At 36.4% G+C, this 22,934-nt stretch overlaps 1 protein-coding gene across 1 annotated transcript in view; it reads left to right on the top strand.

Moving 5' to 3' along the window:
- Positions 1-2,884: 2,884 nt before the first annotated feature.
- LOC106081284 (putative uncharacterized protein DDB_G0279653) overlaps positions 2,885-22,934 on the top strand; it is a 337,199-nt gene continuing 317,149 nt past the window's right edge. The window contains exon 1 of the mRNA XM_059365237.1: positions 2,885-5,937. Coding sequence (XP_059221220.1) covers positions 4,195-5,937 — 1,743 coding nt within the window. The 5' untranslated portion in view covers positions 2,885-4,194. The remainder of the gene's footprint in view (positions 5,938-22,934) is intronic.

Here is a 22,934-nt window from a genome sequence, read left to right as displayed (position 1 = left end):
AAGTCAAATAATCCGAGTATAACTTTTTGTCCTTTGCGGCTTGTGTATACAGTAGTAAAATAGAACATGTCCATTCACTACTGCATGTTGTAGTTGTTATTTTGTTTTTTTTTTTTTTAATGTGTAATATGACGTAACAACTGATTTGATTACTCCCCATCTCTCAATTTCTTTGTAATAAAGTAAACCGAGTTTAAAGATAATGGGTATGAATGCAACAAATAATGATGACGTTCTACCATTATCTTTATCAGCTCCAATTCGTTCAAGTTTAATTTCAATAGTGCAAGAAATGCTCTACGAGGCATTCAATGTCAACTCAAAGCAATTGTTAAATGCAACAGCGACTATTGTTATCGCCCTCCCCGTACAGTCCTCCATCCCATGTCTATCTCCTCCTCCAGCCATTGATAGTTTTTCAATATTATACGCAAAATTTCCAAACAAAGGTTTCCCCTATTAAAAGAGTTGATTCATCTTGGAGGCATCGTAAAAAAACTGAAGAAAAAACAAAAATGATGTAATTCTATTTTATTTTTGTTTTTGTTTCGGCTCACTGGTTATCACTAAACAATTAACACATATTTGTTTTCTTTTGTTTTGGGTTATTCTGTAAAAGAAATTTTATGTGCCCTTTTGGGACCAAAGGCGCACAATGTCCGGCGTGTGACAATTCTCCAGAGAATTTCTGATTTTCGTCTGCACATAGATGGGCAAAGAAGAGTTCATTTCAATATTTCAAAGCTAAGTGGATCTAGACCAAATGATAGATATGTGATACAAAACGCACCTTCGTGGCTATGAATCGCAGACTCAAACACACTCACATACACATATGTGTAATAGAAACTGAAACTATTCAACCCATTTATCTTATCAGCGTATAAATCTGCATTTTACATTCCGGCGCTGCCAAGATTTGTTGATTTGTTTACTTTTCTCAAACGCCAGCGCTTTTATTTCAGCATCACAACAACAAAAACTGCGAACGCTATGTTGAGATACATACATTTCAAACAAAAACAATGGTAGGTTGCCATACGCATTTATACAACACAAAATGTTTCTAAACAATTGCTAGTGGGGTTGATGCACTTGCAACATTTATGTTGCTGTGCCTTAATACATTATTGTGGATGTGTTGTTACTCTTTCAGCGTGGTGGTTATGCTTTGGAATTTGTTTGGAACAGCTGATTTTTGTTTTGATTTTTTCTTCCGCTCTGTAAAACTTGTTTGCTTGGGTTTATCTCTCTGTGTGGGATGCATCCATCGTTTGTTGTGGAAGTTTGTCGGCATAACAGAGCCAGTGTATCAAACAAAGTTTATATTCTTAAAGGCCGATATGCACTGCTAATTCAAATAGTTGTAGGAAGAATGTTGAATTCTGGCAATGTTTTGCTAAAAGCAGATAAGAGGCAAAATTTTTTTGTAGGGGCTGAACTGAAACTGAGTTACAGCAAAAATAAAAAAATTAATTTTAGAATTACGATATGAATTACGCCCTGTTGTTGCAGATCGGTTTGTATGGAGATGTTCCCAAAGAACTCATATGAAAAATTCAGCCAAAATGGTTAAGATTGGCTCATCCAGAAAAAAAACGTTATTCAATTTTTGTTTTTTGTTTTGAATGAGGTAAGGGCGGGTTTCTCGTAGAAAACATAAAGTTCATGTTAGCTAATCGGAAAATTAATTTATCGTGGGGATAAACCTATTCACAAATTTGGGTTTCTCGTACTTTTTTAAGGTAATTTAGAAGATATGGCAACATTATGCAGCAATTAAAGTATTCGTGTAACAAAAAAATGGGCAAACTTTTAAGGAAAGTAGTTCGTTTTTCGGTAAGAGAGAGTGTGAGAGCGAAAAACCTTTGGAGAGTTTTGTAAATGAAAGGTTGTAAGTTTCTTTTTTCCCCCGCAAAAATTTCTAACTATTTGGCAAAATTTTTATTGGTAAATTATTGCTGGATAAGTATGCGAACACACCGTTATATTATGCGGCAATTGGTAAACAAAACACAGCTGTATTTATCGGCACGATAGGTTGCTAACCGGCATCCATCCGCCGGTTTAGGTTTATCGTTGAGATAAGCATTAGGCATATATTCTGAAAATCAAATTCCATTTAAGCGCAGTATACACCTCTGGCGAAATTTTCGTTACCATAAGAAATGCACAGACATATCCTAAACGATATTCTCGTTACCCGTACCGTTACTTGGCTGTAACCGAAAATTTCGCAAGAGGTGTTTAACCAGCATATACCAGAAGAATATTGATGATATTGATAAAATTAAATTAAATTGACAAAATTTCACCAAAATGTTATTTCAAGAGAAATATGATCATCCTATTTGGAATAAATGAAGTCTGCTCCTAAATTGGCTAAAAAATAATTCTCCAAAATTGGGCCAACTTGTATGCTTTTAAAAATTTGATTTTTTTTTTATTAATTTATTTAATACATTAATATCGATTTTATTTGTATATTGTATTTATATTTTTCATTTTTCCAAATCCACTCATAGTTTTGTCAAGGACAATATTCACCAAACTGCCTTCGACAGTGTCCCATCAAAGACCTTGTTGTACCCTGAAATTGTATCTCCCACAACAAGGTCTTAAGTGTGCATTCATACATTTCCTCCCCCAAATATGCAAACACAAGAGAGTATGTGTGTGCGTCTCATTTCTATAATGCGTAGCAACATGTTGCTTGGCTATTTGGCGCATATACTAGAGGCATGTAACTGCATAATGTAAGGAAATAGAAAAATGTTGCCAACTGAAAACACAACACAGCTTTTGAATGTTGCCAGTGAACGTTTTCAATGTGTATGGATGATTCAGTTGAATCGGTGTATTTCAGTTTTCAACGTGAATTACAACAGTGCATACGTGTTTGACGGTAATCTCTTAACACACAACAACAACAACAAATTACAACAACTCTCAACACATTTGCCAACAGAGATTTTGGATTATTGTTGGTGTGAGCGCAGGAGAACGAGACAAAACGGTTTGTTTTGATTCTCAATAAAAATTACGCTTTGATGTAGGGGAATGCAACAAAAACAAAAATCTGGCTTTTTTCGTAAGGCCGTGTGCTTGTTCGTTCGTTTGAGTGTTTAAATGTCTTTGGCAAAGTAAAAAAGAAGAAGAAAAAAAAAAAACTAAGTGAAAGAAGGAATTCCAAATTCCAATCGAAATAATTCGGTTTAATTAAAATTTATGCTCTACGAGGATAAATGTGAGAGTGCGGTGGCCTTTATCGGCAATGTTCAGTTCTTCACAAGTAAATGAACTTGAATTTTTCAAGAAACACAACAACAATAACAACGACATTAACTAGGAGTAGTGGAAAAGTAAACAAATCACTGTGAATTGAAATGAGCGCGCTTTCAGTGTTGTCGTCGCGTTGTTCCTAAGTGGCGAATTTGCATAATTCACAATTTCGAGTTCTTGAGAAGCCCGCTCGCTCAAGGAGTGTAGTAGAAGGAGGGGAGAAAAAAAACAGAAATCTTTTGCAAGTCACATTAATTTTCCCAGAGTTTGTTTGGCCGGAGGGGGTAGTAGGTGCTGAGTGCTGCCGCCAACATTTCTTAAAATCGTTGTACACCGACATCAGCAGCTGCAAGCATAGCTTAGCTTCAGCCTGCAAACTTATCGAGCAAAACAGAGAAAAAGGTGCGTTTGGCAACGGCTCTCGAGTGTCTGGGCCGGCTGTCAATCACTGAGTTTGGTTCAGAGATTAAAAAAAAAAACAAAAAAAGTGTCAAAGTGTGAGTGCATGCATGTGCATGTGAGTTAAATGCAAAATAGAAACAACAACAAAAAGGTGTTTACATAAAATTCTCTATGAATTGCCAGTAATTTGTGAGCGATTTTCTGGTTTTCTAAAACGTAGCAGAAAATAACACCAAAAAAATACAAAAAAGCATAAGAGGAAGTAGATACAAAGAAGAAGAAGAAGAAGAAAGAAGAAGTGTTTACCTAAAACAAGCCAACGAGCCATTTTAAAAGCTAAAGATGTTGTATCAAAGTGTTTGTGCTAAAATATCATAAATTTCCATAAATTACTGCCCTCATAATTTTACGCGACAACGACATTTTCCTATTGCGAACAAGGAAAGCCACAACCACACAATAACAACAACTTCAGCGTTTACTGCAAAGCAATCATCTGCTGCCATCATCATGGCCCAACGATCTTTGAAATCTTGGCCTCACCAATCCCCCCACCACAACAGGAGACTGCAACTCTACAAAGCCATGAGTTTACCTGTGTTGATGTTTCTGGGCTGCTGTTCGTGCCTCATGTTGTGGCCCCAAACGACTATGGCCACGTTTGACTCGACAATGCAAGATTTCGGATCCGTTACAGCAAAAGGTGAGAACATCTTCATGCTTGCCGCCGCCACCAGTGCCAATAATGGCGATGATCTTGGCAATGGATTTCCGGGCGAAATATTAGCAGACGCTGATGACAATGACTTTGGCCAAGCCACAGGCCTAGACACAGCAGCAGATGGTGCTGATATCGGCAAAGCCACTAATGTTGCTGCAAAAATGCCAATTGGCAGAAAAGAAGAACCCAGACCCAATGCTGAAGACTTAGAAATGATGCAACAGCCAGAGCATTACAAGAAACGCATAATGGGCCAACAACAACAACAATTGGACTCCCAAGATTTGAAGCCAGCCAGCCAGCATGAGAACAACAGACATCTAAGATACCAGCAAATACAGCAGGCTTTGAGGGAGCCCATAACCCCGGTGCCGCCCCATCGACAAGAACGTCACCATCACAATCCACATCAACACCAACAGCAACATCGTCATGAAAATGCCAAACAGCAGGAGGAATACAAATGGCCCTTGCATCAGCGTTCGCGTCACCATTCGCTGGCTCATCAGCAAATGGCCCATCTGCACAGTCATCGCCATCATCATCATCCACATCAACATCGGGAACATTTGCATCATCAAAGGAGACATAATTTGAGTGCTACTGCAACCACATCAACAACAACAACAACTACCACCACTCTAAGGCCCCGTTATTTCGATCGCGATGGCTTGTATAGCAATCCTCTGGCTTGGATACCCAGCACCGAGGGCCCTTTGGAATCGGCCGAGGGGAATAAATCGCCAGGCTCCATCAAAAAGCATCTCTTTAATCCCCACAATCATCTCTTCAATGATGAGGATATGTTGGAATTAAGCGAAGATGACCATGAGGCCAGAAAAAAGGAAGAAGAATTTAAACGGATTTCCTTGTCCTTGGATGCCACCAAGGATAGTGGCGCAGGAAATGACAATAAATTGTTTGATGCGTTACATTTCAATGACAATGATGGCGATGATGATGACGACACAGCCGATGGTGATGATGATGATGATTATTCCTATGACGATGACAACAATAACAACGAGAATGTGGATTTAAACCGAAATCGTCATCCACCAACAGGCCAAGCAGTAAACACTGGCAAAATCAATGTTAAGCGCTACACAAATCCCCAAAGAGCTCCTTATAAAGCTTCGTTGCCATCATCGCCATTGTCATCCTCCTCCTCCCCATCTGCTTCCAGAAGACGCCAACAGCTTTCCTCGGCACAGTCATTATATGGTCCTTCGCCTGGCAACGATGACAATGAGGATTATGACAGCAATGATGAGAATACTGCAAATGGCAATTCTGCTAATGATGATGCTGATGATAATTTCTCCGATGAGAAATGGAATAAAATCGAACATGAGCATTATCGCAAACAATTGCAACATCAAAAGGCCATGCAGGCATTGCGCTCCCGTAGACCCACCTCCACTATGGATAACAATTCACCCAACAGCATCATCAGCAACAAGAACAGCAACCCAAAATACCCGGCATCAGCTAAATCGGCATCAACAGCCAAACGTCCAATTATAAATGAGGTAAGTTGAAAAGTATTTTCTTCAACATCAAATTGAAGCAGTGATGGGCAAACACACACATATTATTTTGTACATAAGCTCCGACATATTTACCGCATATGTGAGTGTGTCCATCGCTGAGAGTCATGATATCGAAAAGTAAAAGAAAAAGTTTAAATTTGAAGTTATCATAGAGTTAAAGTTTTATTTGGTGTACTTAAAGAAAATCGTGACAACATTTCAACATGAGAACACACCTAACACAGTAGACCAAACAAACTGCTACACTGTAGATCGACATTATCCCATTTTTTTTTTAGCAACGGATACGCAAGCCGTAAATGAGCAAAATAGTTAAACAGTTCAAGTCAGACTATCGCTGTGTTTTAAGTCCTATTCAGTGTAATTCTGATGTTCTGGATAAAATATCAGAGCAAAGTTTGATTAATCGCGATTTGCACCTAGAGTCTTGATTAAAACAGCATTTATATGACATGGATTGGCAAAGCTTAGCCAAAAGAGTAAAATTTTTTTATATGTTTAACAAGCGCTGAAAATAATGTCTCGAATTGATCGATGACATTTTTAGTTAGCAGGAGAGTGAGCTTAAGAGAATTCCCTACTGTCCGTTTCCTCTCTGCAACAATATGCCTAGAGTGAAACGGCATTATTTCCTATTGTGAATTAACATGTCTCTTGCTCTTTATATTCGATATCATTCACGATAAGATATAAATTGGCAACACGAATTTAACTATTCTACGTTAAGTTTAAGATTCAGTGTTGCGAAGGCTGAAACATTGTATAATTGCATATTCAGCAGCCTTTTGCGAGAATTAAAGGTAAACATTATGCCCTTGGACAGTTTCTGTTGATGCAGTCAGCAACCCATGATCTATACGTTGAACCATGAACTAGGTTTCAAACAAAGAGAGAGCCTTTATTGTGATAGTTTTAAGGTTATACTTCAGGGCATCTTGACGATGTTTTTAGTATGTCGTGAATCGCACTGGGCCAGCAAGTGGTCAATAAAATTACGGTCAAGGATAGCAATATGTCACCAAAAAATCAGTGCTAGTAACTTTTGTGTTAATTTCTCTTTCGAGATGAGCTTAATGACCGTAAATAATCGGTCCAAACATGATTTGATCTAGGCCATATTCCGTTCGGATACAGGGGGCCATAGTCCATCTTTCTGGCAGCTATATGAAAATATGACCCGATATGGACCACATTCAAGTCGAATATCGGGGACCCTAGTACAACTCACCAACCCACATTACAGCGACATCGGACAATAACTGCAGCTTTTATGTGCTAAAGAGCCTAAATCGAGAGATAGGTCTATATGGCAGCTACAACGAAATGTGGTCCGATCTGGATCGCATTTTTTTCGTACAAAGCAGGGTCCTAGTCCAGTTCACTGTTCCAAATTTCAGCGAAATCGGCAATGCAAATTGCCAATTTGCCCATGGGCATTCCATTAAGGAACAGAGACAAACTTCTCTTATATCAATGAGTGTTGTTCGATTCAAGTTTAAGCTCAATGATATGGGGCTTCCTTTTAGCCGAGTCCGAACGGCGTGCCGCTTATGGAGGTGGATATAAAATATTTTAAATAAACTTGCATTCACAATACATACTTTCTTCTGTTGGCCACTCTAAAATGTGAACAACATACCATTACATTCTAAATCTGTAAAAACTATCCCAAACATTTTTGTATTGTGTTACTGCCATTTACACATAAATTTATAAATCAAGGGCCGAATTACTGTATGCTTGATCGTGTCTGCTTTCGTTTCCAACGAAATCTTATGTTGGCAATAATGGATGTTATACCACTTTTAGAAGAAGAAGAAGTCCAGAAGAAGAAGAATTGCTCGAAATCGAAACTTTATCGGTTTGTGTATGTTGAATTCAAAAATTTTGCCTGCACATACGTACAGAACAGAACTTCCGATTTAATTTGTGTGAAATTTTTGTTATAGACAGACTGATTTTGCTTCTAATTTTTATCATTGAATCCGTAGTGGGCAACTAAGGTTCTTAAATGCTTAAACTTGTGCAAATTTATAATTTCGCCTGTTTTTTGCTTTCCATTTCTGCTAAACAATTCTTGCTCGAAAGCAAATTATCAAGTGAGTGATTTTGACATTTGCTTCGCAGTTTTGACAACTGTTTCGATATACATATATCCGTTTTTGTTCGACTTGTCGTTCGATGCGTTCTTCGGTAAACATGAGAAACAAAAACCAAAATTAGTTTATTTTTCGGTTGCTGACTGAACGAATGCCTACGATCGACGTTGGCAAACCGATTATAAGTCCGTACTAGCAAATGTTCCCGAACACTGTTGTACTGTCTAGCTGTCATTTTCACACACTTTTTAAACTCAAGTTTGTTATTAAGTTGTCAAAAAGTTATGAAAATAAAAAATGTTAAAATTCATTAAAATTTTGAAGCAAGACAGGTGAAATATGTGTGATATTGCAATAGAATACAGCTATTTTAAATATTTACACATAAAAAAAAATATTTGGTTTAAACGTAATTTTTCATTCACAATAGAGTTAGCCACACAAATTTATAAAAAAAAATACTAACCTTCTTTTCTTAATTGTCTTTTGTTTTCCAATCTTTGCACTTGAAGTTATTTCAAAGACTTGGATGGACCATCTTCGGTCATAACTGAGGACCATAACTTTTCTGTATAAGCAGTTAAGTCACATTGCTTTAAATTTTCCAGCTAGAAGAAAGAACAGCTCTCAAAACTTATCTTATTCAGCCAAATCAATATTTTCTTCTCGAATTCTTAGTCTAAGATTTCATCTTCAAGTTATTATAATAATAAATGCCCATTTTAATTAAACTTATTGCAGCTCCAAAGTAAGTTTATTCGACACTTTAAAGCTGCACTACGTTTTGTTAATATAGGCAAAAGTCTCTGTAATACTTTATGTCAGAATTTTCTCCAAGTTGAAATCTTTCGCATTTTGTCTCACCCTGACCTGTCATCATACAAATATTTTTCTGGATTAGAGTTAAACTGACTGTCACTTGTTTACAAGACTTAAGCACTCATTTATGTCCCCCCTATATTCGATGGCGAACATGATCTGCGACAACCTTATCAGTTTCTTTACTTCCACCTCAAAAACCGAAAAAAAGGAAAACAGAATAGTATGTGCTCTTTTTTTTTATTAAAAACAGAAGGCAACAACAATGGGGACTATAGAAAGCACTTGTGTTTGTTTAGTATTCGACAATCAGTCCAACACCCCATAATCATCAACATCATCATCATCATCGTCAGTGGAAAAAGACAAAAGGCCATGCATTGCAGCAAAACAAAACAAAAAAGACGACATAGGTAATGGAGCTGTTTGGAAGAACAACACCACCCCCATCTCTGAAGTTTTTCCCCCCTTCACCTACTCACCCATCTAGCTATACACTTTACACCGCCACCTCCCTAACCTATTGCAACATTGAATGATTTTGCGACAGATTTCATGGCATGTGCGGATGATGATGATGGTGAGGCTGTTGAGTAGGGTCGTAGGTGGTTAAGATCACTCTTAAACCACCCAACCATGCATCCATCCATCCATGCATTCATTCATTCATTGAGCAGTCATTCATTTTAAAGTTGCCAACTGACAGTGCCATGGTTCATGGGAGATATGCTAAAGGTTGCCCATTGCTCATTCGTTATTGTTTTAGCGCTTTTCATTGGCATTACTTTTTTTTGTTGTGTTCTGTTCTGTTCTGGTCTAGGTTCTGGCATTCCATTGTGTATGTGTGTGTGTGTGTGTGTTATGTTTTTGGTTTTTTCTCTCGTTTGGCCTTGTTTTCCAGGGAGCCTTTTCATTGTTTATTTCCTTTGGCAATGCGTGCATTTGGTTTCGTGCATACATTCTGCGGTTTTAATAGTAATTTGTTTAATCATTAATTCTTTTTATTCTTTCATCATCATTCTCATCATCGTCGACATCATTGTTGGTTGTATGGTTGATGGTAGGTTTTTTTTTTTGTTCCTATTTTGGTTTCTATTAAATAATTGATGAGTGGTTAATACAGAGGGTGAAGTTTTGCTGTTTTTTTAATGGTATTTTTCTTTTTGTCCGTGAAAAACGAGTCAGTTAAGAGTATTTCATTTGCGGAGGGGGCTTTGTGGTCGAAGGGAATCATATCTGTTACAGACCTAGAAATGTTATAACCATAGCAATTGTTTATGACTGGCAGAGCGAAGGGCAAATTAATCGGAAATTAAATTTATTATCATGAATTTCATATCAAACCTAGAGGAAATTGATCAGGAAGCCATTCTCATTAATTCAAGAGAAACTTGTGGGGTCGAAAAAAAAAGTAAACTGAAAACTCCATTAAGAGGTTAAAATTTAAAGCTTAATGGAGAGCAGCAGTGGCAGGTTTTGCTTAATTTAAGGTCATTCTTGAAACTCTAATTAAATTTGCAACCATACTTAAATTAACCATAGCATAGTTACAGCTTTTAAAATACCGATACTACTATCGATATTTTATTTATTTTTTGTCTGAATATCGATTGATAGCTTTCCTATCGATACTATCGACAAAGTTAAAGTTTTTGCAAATTGAACAAGACGATCCGACATTCAATGTAATCTTTGCGATACATTGCACCTTTAGAGACTTTATTAAATTTGGTTTTATTGGATCGGTGCATTGATATTGCTTATGTATAAATCGATCTCCTGATTTATATTTTCCATTTTCGTTTGAAATGTAGGTGATGGGAAATTAACGATAGTATCGATGCAATCGATATTTTTATTAAAACTATCGAAAATATCGAATGTTGTGTTTATGGATAGTTTGCCAGCTCCACTGTAGGATAGAACTTCAACATACGTGTCTAATATGGTCTGAATCGATCAATAGCTTGATACAGCTCCCATATAAACCAATCTCTTAATTTTGCTTCTTGAGCCCCTACAATTCTTATCCGAATGAACTGAAATATTCCACAATGACTTCTGCAATGTTCAGCATTCATTTCGCACTATAACTTGATATAGTTCCAATAGCATAACAGTTCTTATTCTTTGTTTGCCTAAAAAGAGATACCGCGCATAGAACTCGACAAATGCGATCCATGGTAGAGGGTATTTAAGATTCGGCCCGGCCGAGCTTAGCACGTTCTTACCTGTTAGTTATAGTTCAATGTCTTGTAATCGATAAATGAATTGTAAGATGGCACTATCGATATTTTAGTTTTTGGCTGAATATCGATTGATATGTTACCTATCGATACTATAGGCAAATTTCTTCTATTTACAAAATTTAACAAAAAAAAAAATTAGAGATTGGATTGTATATATATTTGAATCATAAATTTTTCAATCGTCCTTCGTGTTAAATATTTCAAATATCGATCGATTCGATCTAGCCATGTCCGTTCATCCATCTGTGGAAATCACGATAGGGAACGGGTTAAGCTAGTTGTATATATGCTTCTTATTTATGTAGGTCGTTGGGAATTGCAAATATGCCATATCGGTTCCGATTTGTATTTGGGCTCCACCGATCCATCTTTGGCCCCTAGAAGGTGCCATTCTCACCCGATTTGTCAAATTTTGCAATATGACTTTCACTTTGACTTCCAATATTCGTGCCAAGTATTGTCACAATCGGTCCAAAACCTGACATAGCTCTTCTTGAGCAACTAAGGAAAGGACTTCTTATCTCTTTGTATTGTATATCGAAAATAGTTAAGATTTTTTTATATACAAAATCATTTCTTGTTTTCTTAACTTTTTGTTCCCCACTTTTTAGCTTGTGTGCCCTTTTTTGCTCTTTTGTTGGGAAAACTCTATTATGTTTTCTCTCAACAATGGAAAACAAGTTTTGTCTGAAGGGAAAGGCCCCCTGAATTGGAGTGGTTTTTTGTTTATTTTGGGTTGGTGTATATAAATGTTCAGCAAAGTTCATTGGTCAAATTAATTTTTTAATTGAACATGCTTCAATCACGAAAATGATAATATCAATCATAGTTAAAAAAACGGTCAACTAATTTTTAATTGATCCAACAAGAAAATGATTAAAACAATTAATTATTTAATTTAAGAAGATATAATTTTCAATCGCATATTTGATTGGAAAATTTTTTAGATTCAATTAAAAAAATTATTAGCTCAATTAAACTTTTTACTGAAAATGCCAACATTTTCAGTCAATATCGTAGTGGGAAAAATTTTTGTTTCAATTAAAAAAAAAAGTTGGTAGAATAAATAAATTGTTTAATCAAAAATTGCACAAATTTCAAACACGATATTAATTGAGAAAAAGTTCAGATTCAATTAAAAATTTGATTATAACACCGGCAGTTCGGAGGCCACCGTGGCACAGCGGTTGGCATGTCCGCCTAAAACGCCGAACGTCTGAGTTCAAATCCCGGCGTAAACATCAGAAAAAAATTTCAGAGTTGGTTAGCCCTTTACTAATGCTGGCAACATTTGTGAGGTATCCTGTCATGTTAAAACTTCTCTAGTAAGTGGTGTTGTGGAGGCCATTGTCATTGAGCTTAATCTTTAATCGGACTGCACTCAATGATATGAGAGAAGTATCCCCTGTTCCGTAATGGAATGTTCATGGCAAATTTAGTAGCAGTACTTAATCAGTAGTTTTACTTATATCTGGATTATTCTACTTGAATGATAATCAGATAATCAAATAATGATAATCGGAAAACTCTGTTTCAATTCTTCAAAAAAGTGTTCTCCTTTTACGGACTACATCAAATTTGACATGTGTTTGCTTGCGTATTCCAAGTTCCCCAAACCTTTCGGTAGATTGCAACATATTGCAGCAACAAGTATTCGTAGCGCATAAGAGACCAACCATAGCCCATAGTTCAAATTGGATAAAGAAAGAAGCAAATGCCAATGAGCAGATATCTTAGCTTAAATTCTCCCCCTTAAAAATGTCATTGGAATTTTGTAAAGTTTGTGCAATTTATTCTTAATCTGTATATCATTTCCCGAGTGGCAGTATGGATAAGAACATCTTTAACACCAATTTATGTGCTACGTAATTCATACTTTATACTGTTGATGTTGTTTTGTTATTTTTGTGTGCTGCCATACTTAAGATGATTAATGGGGAATTTGTGGAAGAAAAACAAACAACAACAACGACTGGCTCCAGTTCACTTCACTAATCGTTGCTTAATTATTTCATTTATGCGAAAACATTAAACCATAGCTCAGTTAATGACTACTAAAACCATATTGTCATTCTCGTAAAATATGATGTAAAATGTGATTACACCACTCCACCACCACCACCACCACCATCACCGCCGCCACCACCGCTGCCACCTCCGCTGCCACCAAAGAGCACCAACAAGAAGATGCTCCCCAATTAATAACGAACATTTGTAGATGTCGATGAAGAATGACCTTCGAACTTGCCGAGTGGGCCACTTCATCATGACACGCGCCACACTAAAAGGGGAATGCGAGAGGGGGGTGTGGGGGAGACGAAGGCATGTGGTGAGGGCTCATTAAACAAATGTTCATCGTCGATGACACGCAACACTAACGACATCATGTCAGCAGTCAGAAGCAACAGCAGCAGCAGCAACGGAAAAAGCTAATTTTTTAGGTCAATCTTGGCTTGAAAAAGAAACTAATTTGAGGAAATTGTTTGGCCACATACCACCTAGAACGTACGAGCTGCCAAACCCTTTTGTAAAGGTGTCCCAAGACACCAAAAACCTTGGATGATGATTATTTGGAGTGGAGTGGCTAACATTTTTATTAGCTAGCCAAGAATTTCGTTTTGTTGTTGGAAGCATTTTTATGAAGAAAAGGCGTGAAGGAACCAAGAATTATCCAATCAACAAATGTGAACAAATGAATTAAGAGATATTAAGACGATTCAAAGAACGAACAGGAGAATAGGGTGGGAGATTGGGCAAAGTTTTTCATGGGAAGTTAATGAAAATAAGTAAAAGCGGGTCGAATTTTATATACCCTCCGCCATGGATCGCATTGGGAAGTTCTTTGCCCGGTATTTCTTTATAGGCCAGCTAAGAATTATGGATAAGAATTTTTATGTTATTTTTATGCTCGGACAATGCTTGGCTTGGATGTTGGAGATTTAAAAGTCATTGTTAAAAATTTCAGCCAAATCGGATAATGGTTGCGTTCTATAGGGGCTTAAAAAGTAAAATCGGGAGAGCGGTTTATATCAGAGCTATATGAGGTTATGCACCGATTCCGACCTTATTTGGCATGTATGTTGAAAGTCATAGGAGAAGTCGTTGTATAAGATTTCAGCCAATTAGGAAAAAAAATTGCGCCCTTTAGAGATTCAACAACTATGTTCGGGAGATCGGTATATATGGGAGCTATATCAGGTTATGAACCGATTTCGACCATAGTTGGCATAATTGTTGGAAGTTACGAAATTTCAGCCAAATCGGATATGAATTGCGCCCTCGAGAGGCTCAAGAAGTCAAGATCCAAGAGCGTTTTATATGGGAGATATTTATAAACATGATCCACTTGCAATCTCAATCGACCTACGCTATTAAGAAGAATTTGTGAACATTTCTAACGCCTAGCTTTATTCCTTCGAAAGTTAGAGTGCTTTCGAATAGGGTGATCAGTTGTAATTGTAAACTTGGCTATGAACATTCCAATAAGGAACAGAGGCAAACATCTCACATATCAAGCTCAAGCTCAATGATAAGAGGCCTCCTATTTATAGCCGAGTTTAAACGGCATGCCGCTGTGCGACACCTCTTTGTGGAGAAGTTTTTACTTGGAGGCCACCGTAGCGCAGAGATTAGCATGTCCGCCTATGACGCTGAACGCCTGGGTTCAAATCCTGGCGAGACCATCGGAAAAAATTGTCAGCGATGGTTTTCCCCTCCTAATGCTGGCCACATTTGTGAGGTACTATGCCATGTAAAACTTCTCTTCAAAGAGGTGTCGCACTGCGGCATGCCGTTCGGACTCGGATATAAAGAGGAGGCCCCTTATCATTGAGCTTAAACTTGAATCGAGCTGCACTCTTTGATATGCGAGAAGTTTGCCCCTGTTCCTTAGTGGAATGTTCATGGGCAAAATTTGCATTTCCATTCACAAAAGTATAATACCTCATAAATGTCGCCAGCATTAGGAGGGGATAAATACCGCTAAAAATTTTTTCTGATGTTCTAGCAAGTTCGTTTTTTGAAAACCGATTTTTCGCTTTCTACACCCACCACCGAAGGATGGGGGTATATTTATTTTGTCATTTCGTTTGCAACACATCGAAATTTTATTTTCCGACCTCATAAAGTATATATATTCTTGATCGTCGGAAAAATCTAAGACGATATAGCCATGTCCGTCAGTCCATCCTTCCTCCGTCTGTCTGTTTAAATCACTCTACAGTCTTTAAAAATAAAGATATTGAGCTTAAACTTTGCATTGACTCTTTCTTTATCCATACGCAGGTTAAGTTCGAAGATGGGCTATATCGGACTATATCTTGATATAGCTCCTCTATATAACGATCTGCCGATTAAAGGTCTTAGGCTCATAGAAGCCACATTTATTGTTAGGCCACTAGTGTTAGGCCACTAGACATTCTTTTTTCAGTTTGGTCTTGATCGGTCCAGATTTGAATATAGCTGCCATATACACCGATCTCTCGATTTAGGGTCTTGGGCTCATAAAAGACGAATTTTTGTCAGATTTCGCTAAAATTTAGGACAGTGAGTTGTTAGGCTCCTTGATATCCTTCTTAAAGATGATCCAGATCGTTCCAGTTTTGGATATAGCTGCCATATAGACCGATTTCTCGATTTAAGGTCTTCGTCCTATTAAAGCCACATTTATTATCCGATTTTGCTGAAATTTGGGACAGATCGATCCAGATTTACACATAGCTGCCATATAGACCGATCTCTCGATTTAAGGTCTTGGGCCCATGAAAGGTGAATTTTTTGTCCGATTTCGCTGAAATTTAGGCCCCTCAAAATCCTTCTTGAAGATGGCTCATATAGGTCCAGACTTAGATGTAGCTCCCACATAGACCGATCTCTCGATTAAAGGTCTTGGCCCCATAAAAGTCGCATTTATTATCCGATTTCGCTGAAATTTTACACAGTGTCTTATGTAAGGCTTTTCGACAACCGCGTCCTATATGGTTCAGGTCGGTCGATATATATCCTCTATAGTATAGTCTAAATATAATAAAGCAACAGAAAATTTTAAGATTTATATTTAAGGGGATAACCAAGTCAAATCCAACGAATTTATATGGGAACTTTTTATAGCTCCCACCATAGTAGGTATACAAATCTAGTCATTTCGTTAATAACACCTCGAAATACCGATCTGGGACCCCATATATTGTAGAATATTCACCATCTATCCATGTCCGTCCATCCAACCGTCTCACAGTGGGAGAAAATAAAAATATGCCGTGTTAAACGGTTAGAGATATCTCATGGAAATTTGGAATGAATAGCGCTGAGGTGTTAGAGAGATCGCGTGCAATGGTTCAAGGCCCTAGGTTGTTCGGGCGCCTTTTGGCGGGCGCCTAAAATTGGTCACCTCGGTATTTCGAAATTTTGTTGGGGCTGCCAAATTGTAGTTTGTGGTCCGATTTCCAAAAGTTTTTATGCTGGATATTGATGAAATATTGATCTGCGACCCTATAAAGTATATTCACCATTCAATCCATGGCTTCCATCCGAACGCACAGTGGGCCAAATGGCAAAAAAATTGGAAATAAGTCTACAACTTTTTATCTGTTGATTTTAGCCATACAAAATGTTCTAGACATTTGTAGAGGAGGACATAGGCTTTCAGAAAAGTGCTGTTGTTGGTCCATATCTTTAATACAGGGTGAGCTACAGGGTGTGAAAGTTGACCACTTTTGACTTCTCCAAGCTTCTGGGGGCCATAACTTTTGATCTACTCAACCGATTTACATGATTTAGGACTCTAGAGAAAGAGCTTGACAAGATCTAAAAAACTTATGCATAAAGTACCATGCCATCGTGTACTGTTAAGGAGTTATGAATTGTTTAATTTTAAAATATGAAAATTTGGCCTTGGTTTTTTTCAGTGTTTTTTAAATAACTCCGTCAATTTTAAAGCTATAAACTTCATACTTCACACAAATTATGCCAGCATATGTGTGCATAAAATACAAAAGGAATCACGTGAATATCTTTGGCGGTTTAAAAATGGCATCGTTTTCAATATGAAAAATATTTTTTTTGTCAAAAAATTGCAAAATTTTTCAAAAAAGATACTCCCATTTCCTTTAAGTTTTCGCAAACTTTGGCCATCAAAGCATTATCATTTCTTTCCATTTTCACAAAGTCGAGGTATTAAGAAAAGTTTTAAGTGCTAATTTGGCTAATTTCGATATCAAACAACACCGTTATCTTAAGACCAAAATGGCCAATTTTTTTACTAAACTTCAAAAGTTTCTCACTGGAAAAAAAGTTCCACGGGGATTTTTTCGCTTTTTTTGAACTTAAATGAAAGCTTAAAATGTTCCCAACATTTTAAGGTATGTCTCGCCATATCCTAGCCATAAATGAGATCGTAGCTATCAAAATACTGAAAAAAGTCAATTTTCAAGTAGTGCTATATTCATTGCTAAAAAACAAGTATTACGTCACATTTTATTGCAAAGATGTTAAATAAACTTTTATTTGGTAACACTTCTTCTACAAAACACAAAAAGAATCATGGAAATATCTCTATTCTATTCCATTTTATGGAACCGGCAATAAAAAAGTCAATTTTTCAAAAAAGTCGAATTTCCCAAATTTTGTTTTTGTTGTCCTAATTGCACATGACACACTATAGCCATATTTACGCAACATACCTTATCGTAAAGGAAATTTTCATACCTTTCCAACGATGTATAAAACATTTCTCAACTCGGATTCTATCTACTCTAAAATTCATTTACACTTCATTAAACTCTATATAAAAATGTCTATTTGTGAAATGGAACCTTATATGGGGCCTACACTAAAACATTGATAGATTTGCCCAGGGTTTACAATACAAATGTGTTAGAATAAAAAAAGGTCTCCTGCCAAAGTTTAAAAAAATTGGAATAAAAATATGTGTTTTAGAGCGAAAACACTTCGCATCGGCGTGCGTTTATATGTATATTAGCTACTCCCAAAATAAAAAAGCATTTTAGTTTTGTATTATTTGATTTTATTCTCTACCAAATAATCTAAGGTATCAAAATTTAAAAGCTCTTTAATTTGAATGGCATCGGGATCGTCCTTATCTATATCGTCACATATTTTTGGTAGCCATTTAGTTCTGATGCTGTATAGTACCGGATCAGACGATAACAATAAATATTGAAGTAAATCATAATTTTGGTTAAATTTGGTGCTCTTTCGGGTATTGAAAAGCCGGAACTGTTTAACATCTCTATTACGGGATTCCTGAGCTTCTTCTGTAAGTTCTCCTAACGGAAGTATGTTGTATTCCACAATTTCCTTGCCATGATGTAAGACTTTATGTACTGTCGGTGTTAAAGCTTTCCACGAATATAAATCAGATAAAATGTTTTTTGTGTCATTACTATAAGCTTCAAATTTGGTTGAATTTATCATCTTTTTGCTATTGATTACAGCCAAAATCACTTTGAATCGTCTTAGCAAGTGTTCATCAAGACCGGTTATTTTAGATGTCGATACGGGGTCCTCAAAAAACCGCCTTGCCGAGTTGCCATCATTTGTGCTTCCGTATCCGTAAAGAGGTTTATCTATTATAAGTCCCTTTTGTTTAAACTCCAACTGGATTCGATTCTTCTCTTCCTGCCTCATTTTGTGAAGATCTTGGTTGTTTCTAGCAGAGACATCGCGGTTTCCAGGGCTAGTCCGATATTTAAGGTCATACGATAAATGCAAACAATACTCCATGAATCGAATTCTACAGTGCAGGGGCGAAATACCGAAATTGAGCGCATTTTCGTTTACTAAATTTTCATCAGACTTGTCCTCGAATTGCCCATTCTTCTTGCCACAAATATTGCATCTCCAATTGGACATAACGCCAGTTAATGCGTTTGCCACCTTTCCATCGATCATAGTGAGTTGTAGTTGAAACGAAACTTTTATATTTCTTCCCAATTGGTTTATAACAATCATGGGTAATGCAGCAATTTCTTCCTTTATTTCGTTCACCAAAGATCGTGTTGTGTTCCGGTCTTCCTTTGTATACTCAAACCGAATTGGGCGACATAAATATTTTGACCCAGGTGTTCTATTTATCCATATATCTTGAAATGCATTTTCTTTCGATGATGAAGATTGGTCCTTGTACAATCTCATTCTCAATGGTACTAATGATGCCATGAAAATTGATGCGAAGTTGGCATCTATTTCTGTTTGTTGCTTATATTCGGAAAATCCAGATGATCCATCACAACCCCATTTGCTGATCAAAACCACTTCGGAATTATTACATGTGTTCAACTGTTCTTCAGTAAAATTAGAAATAATTCTAACAGCTGTATTTTCAACAAGATCAGCAAGTTTCACTCTTGCTTTTAATTCGTCCACGTATATATTTGATGGCACCATTTTCGTCCTGGTGTTGTACAATTTATGTTTTGAGGGTAAACAACCCCATCCTTTTTCACGAAGAGCCTTCCTCATTGTTGAGTATTTGTTTCTTGAGAGGCCTAGGTTCAAAATCAGGGCCAGTGCATCTTCCTCCGTGAATTCTGTAGTCGATTTTGGAGTTGGAATACTTTCTACCATTCTCTTTACCCTTTTCGGAGATGCTAATGGTAAAACATCGACAATTCGTCCAACATTTTTTGGTTGTGTTTTTAACAATGCTGTTTTGAACGTATCTTTTATTAAATTTGGCGGATGTGCCGCCAATAGTTCCTCTTGTTTTTTCTTTTTGGTTTTCTCCGTAACTTCGTCGTATGCTTTGCTAGGCCGGCCGGGAATCAGCGGTTTAATTTCAATAAGTAGATCCGATTTCAGCCACTTCTCATACATTTTGAAAAACTTGATTTTTGCGAATGAACATTCTGGCAACCTTCTCTCAAATGATTTGTAGAATTTTTCAAGTTTGTCTAAAGCGTCTTTATTTAGCCTTATTCCATATATGTGGTCCAAAGTGTAAACAAGTTCCTTAAATGACTCCGTGTATGATTTGGAATCATTTTTGATGTCCCATACAATTTTCGAAAGAGTGGAATACTTCAGTATGACTTCCATAACTTATAAATGTCCTTTACGCCTCTACAAAATATAATGAAGAAAATTTGGATTTTGTTCAAATATTTATGCAATATATTCACAATTAATGACCCATTTCAGGTATCAGACGCAATCGTAAAAAGGGGTCCAAAGTGCCTCTTTTTACTTACTCTTCTATAATTATTTACCTGGACTCGAATTTGGTTAAAAAAAATGACAATGAATTTTTTATGGGTAGGTTTTTTCACATTCATTGATACGGTGGATTTCCGGGGAATTCGACATAGCGAAACAGGTAAAATTTGTCTGCATCAAATCTTAACACAAATATATATATATATGCAGGTATATTTCTAGGTTACTTTTTATTCAAAAATCATCAGCTTACATTAAAAATAGATGTAGGTACTATACAAACGCACGCCGATGCGAAGTGTTTTCGCTCTAAAACACATATTTTTATTCCAATTTTTTTAAACTTTGGCAGGAGACCTTTTTTTATTCTAACACATTTGTATTGTAAACCCTGGGCAAATCTATCAATGTTTTAGTGTAGGCCCCATATAAGGTTCCATTTCACAAATAGACATTTTTATATAGAGTTTAATGAAGTGTAAATGAATTTTAGAGTAGATAGAATCCGAGTTGAGAAATGTTTTATACATTGTTGGAAAGGTATGAAAATTTCCTTTACGATAAGGTATGTTGCGTAAATATGGCTATAGTGTGTCATGTGCAATTAGGACAACAAAAACAAAATTTGGGAAATTCGACTTTTTTGAAAAATTGACTTTTTTATTGCCGGTTCCATAAAATGGAATAGAATAGAGATATTTCCATGATTCTTTTTGTGTTTTGTAGAAGAAGTGTTACCAAATAAAAGTTTATTTAACATCTTTGCAATAAAATGTGACGTAATACTTGTTTTTTAGCAATGAATATAGCACTACTTGAAAATTGACTTTTTTCAGTATTTTGATCGCTACGATCTCATTTATGGCTAGGATATGGCGAGACATACCTTAAAATGTTGGGAACATTTTAAGCTTTCATTTAAGTTCAAAAAAAGCGAAAAAATCCCCGTGGAACTTTTTTTCCAGTGAGAAACTTTTGAAGTTTAGTAAAAAAATTGGCCATTTTGGTCTTAAGATAACGGTGTTGTTTGATATCGAAATTAGCCAAATTAGCACTTAAAACTTTTCTTAATACCTCGACTTTGTGAAAATGGAAAGAAATGATAATGCTTTGACGGCCAAAGTTTGCGAAAACTTAAAGGAAATGGGAGTATCTTTTTTGAAAAATTTTGCAATTTTTTGACAAAAAAAATATTTTTCATATTGAAAACGATGCCATTTTTAAACCGCCAAAGATATTCACGTGATTCCTTTTGTATTTTATGCACACATATGCTGGCATAATTTGTGTGAAGTATGAAGTTTATAGCTTTAAAATTGACGGAGTTATTTAAAAAACACTGAAAAAAACCAAGGCCAAATTTTCATATTTTAAAATTAAACAATTCATAACTCCTTAACAGTACACGATGGCATGGTACTTTATGCATAAGTTTTTTAGATCTTGTCAAGCTCTTTCTCTAGAGTCCTAAATCATGTAAATCGGTTGAGTAGATCAAAAGTTATGGCCCCCAGAAGCTTGGAGAAGTCAAAAGTGGTCAACTTTGACACCCTGTAGCTCACCCTGTATTAAAGATATGGACCAACAACAGCACTTTTCTGAAAGCCTATGTCCTCCTCTACAAATGTCTAGAACATTTTGTATGGCTAAAATCAACAGATAAAAAGTTGTAGACTTATTTCCAATTTTTTTGCCATTTGGCCCACTGTGCGCCGTTTGTAATTCAACCGGTGATACATCATCAGGGCTTGGCGATTTAAAGGTGTCAAAATTTTTTCGACTCAGACTTAGACACAACTTCCCCAACAATCTCTGAAGACTGCATGTCAGTGCCGAGTAATTTTGGGCGCTTGAAATTTTGCAGCAATGCTTCTAAATGATGTTGGTCGGTTGAGATTGCATATAGATCAAAACTGTACATGTATAGATATAGCTTTCATGAACCTTCATATACCGTCTAAAACATTTTATAACCTGGCATGGCTCCATTTAGTCAATTTGTCTTCTTGAGTCACAAGAAGGTGCAAATCTTTTACAATTTATCTGAAGTTTTGTACAATTATTTCTTTAGACTTTTGAGCCCCAGCAAGTTTAAAATCGTAAACTATTTATCTAAAATGTTGCCTAGATTCGTTCGGCGGATATGCTAACCACTGCGCCACGGTGGCTCCATGGCCTTCTATTAAGACTCTATACCAAGTATTTTAGAAAACCATTTTTATGACTTAAACGCCATCAACGTTTAAGAATTCTATTCGATTAAATATTTCTTTTCTTTCTTTATTCAGACACACTTAGACTATTTTTGTACATTGAGATACCAAGTTATAGAAAGACTAAGTGTCGGGTGGTAATGACACCAACGACGCCGGCACTGGTAATCCGAGTTCGCTTCGAACTAAGCTACGGCATCGTTTTTCTTTTGTGTAATCAACTTCAATTCCACAATTTTATGTTAAAGCCTAATTTTATCAAAAAATTTTTTCAACCAACATAATAATTATTTTTTGAATCGTTTCTAAAAAAAAGACCCAACTTTGAGCAATAAACATTCATTGCATATGACAGAGAAAAGTTTTCTATTATGGTGAAATTTACACATGCCACAGTTTTCAATTTATGCACCCTCAAATGG

This window comes from Stomoxys calcitrans, chromosome 3 (assembly GCF_963082655.1).
Source record: "Stomoxys calcitrans chromosome 3, idStoCalc2.1, whole genome shotgun sequence".
Classification (NCBI taxonomy): Eukaryota; Metazoa; Arthropoda; class Insecta; order Diptera; family Muscidae; genus Stomoxys; species Stomoxys calcitrans.
Note: the sequence above shows the minus strand (reverse complement) of the source record. Positions and strands in the feature narration are given on the sequence as shown.